Below are 1,826 nucleotides of genomic sequence, written 5' to 3'. Positions count from 1 at the left end.
ATTCGGGGGGGTCTACGGGAGGAGATGGGGACAGCCCCCCTCTCCAAGTCTCCCGTCTCCTGGCCTAGGAACGGAGCGTGCAGAGAGGCGGTCACGACGCGAGACCCCTCCCCAAATCTCTTTATTCTAAGCCTGCATCTGGGTCTGGGTTCTGAAGCTGTAAAATGAGGGCGCTGCACCCCTCCCAGCCTGGCACGGTGGGAGCCAAAGGTGGAGCCCCAGTTTCCCTCTTCCCACCTCTGGCCTGCAGACACCCCCATCCCCGGACCCCGTTGAGGGCACCCACATTCCTTTTCTTTTGCTGTGAACCCCTATCCAGGCCTGGAAGCTGGAGGAGATGGGGGACCCCCAGCCTTTTTTCTATACTGTCCCATCCCAGCCCCCACATCAAGGATCAAAGGGGGGAGCATTTCACTAACATCTTTTGTAGGTACCCCAAGATTGGAATATGGGGAGGAGGTCACTGTGGGTCTCCTGCCTGGCAAGGACTGGTCAGATCAGGCCTGGAAGGACTAAGAGCCTGGATTTCGGGGGAGGGTCCTTCTCTTAACGGGGTTTGGGGAGGGGGGCGGTGAGCATCTGCTCCCAGAGATGAAAATAAATCGAGGTAAATTAAGATCTTGCCAGGAGGCTCGGTGCTAAGTGGGATGTGGAGGAGGGATGGGGGGTGGGCAGCCCCTCCATCTGTCTCAGCTCCCCCAAGTCACCTGCTCCAGCTGCATTGGGGACCAGGAGGCAGCAAACATGGACCCGCTTCACCGGTGACCTTGGGCAGGTGATGCTTTCCTGAGCCTCCGTTTTGTCTTTCAAAAATCGAGGGTTATTTTTTTTGGGGGGGGCAGGCTTCGAACCCTGCTTCCTACAGATTAGCAACCTAGCCACCCCGCCTTCTGCTACATGGCAATTCAGGTATTTTGAATAAGATGCCAATGGTTTGGGGGTTACAAGAGAGCAGTGGCTTTGGGGTCCCCCCATGTGCCTCGCTGAGCCTCGGTTGACAGTGCCGTAAAATGGGCTGATGGTCCCTTTGTGGAATTACTGGAAGGTCCAGGATTAAAGGAGGCCCCTGCCAGAAAATCAGATGATCAAGTCGTTAGAACAGGGGGTTCAGCCCTCCTGGCCTCACCCGTGGGGCCACCGTGGGGCACACCCTGACCCACATACCATCAGAGGTGAGCTGCTTCCTGGGTGGATTCCAGGACAGGAGAAGGAGGAGGTGGGAGTGACCACGCCAGTCTGTCCCTCTGTCTCCTGCAGCTCCATCCCAGCCCCAGTCATGGGCACAGGAGTGGATGCTGAACTGGGAGTCAGACACCCCCCGGGGCATGAACCTACCTCTGTCTGCGTGTGGCTTTGCCCACCTCCCACCCTGCCCCGTGCCATGGCTTGTCCTGGGAGATGGGCTGAATCCCTCTGGGAAGATCAGAGGAGATCGTGGGAGGTGAGGAGGGCTTTAATTGCAGTGGTGGTCATTATACTATTAATTACGATATTAGTGCTCCTTAAATAGGGTCACAGCTAAGCAGGGAGGGAGGGAAAGGAAGGGAGTGTGAAAGGGTGCTGCTTGCTAAGTCTGCAGCTCCCAGGACCATCAAGAACACAGCAAGCTGGGGCCGGCAGGTGGCATGGCAGTTAAAGGCGCTGGATTCCCGCATGGCTGGCGGCAGTTCGAGTCCCCAACCTGGCAGCTTGCTTTCTCACATTCCCTTTGTCTCTCTCTGATCAAATTATAATGAGTGAATGAATAAATAAATAAAATTAAATAATTACTTTTAAATAATAACAAATGGAATTAAATAAATAAATTATTCTTTTTTTTTTTTTTT

At 54.4% G+C, this 1,826-nt stretch overlaps 1 protein-coding gene across 1 annotated transcript in view; it reads left to right on the top strand.

The window, feature by feature from the left end:
* MAP1S (microtubule associated protein 1S) overlaps nucleotides 1–307 on the top strand; it is a gene marked incomplete at its 5' end in the record, with an annotated part of 32,908 nt that extends 32,601 nt beyond the window's left edge. Inside the window, 1 exon segment of the mRNA XM_027771280.1 lies at nucleotides 251–307. Coding sequence (XP_027627081.1) covers nucleotides 251–307 — 57 coding nt within the window.
* Nucleotides 308–1,826: the final 1,519 nt, after the last annotated feature.

This window comes from Tupaia chinensis, unplaced genomic scaffold (genome assembly GCF_000334495.1).
Source record: "Tupaia chinensis unplaced genomic scaffold, TupChi_1.0 Scaffold000201_1, whole genome shotgun sequence".
Taxonomy (NCBI): Eukaryota; Metazoa; Chordata; class Mammalia; order Scandentia; family Tupaiidae; genus Tupaia; species Tupaia belangeri.
This window is presented reverse-complemented; position numbering and strand designations above follow the sequence as displayed.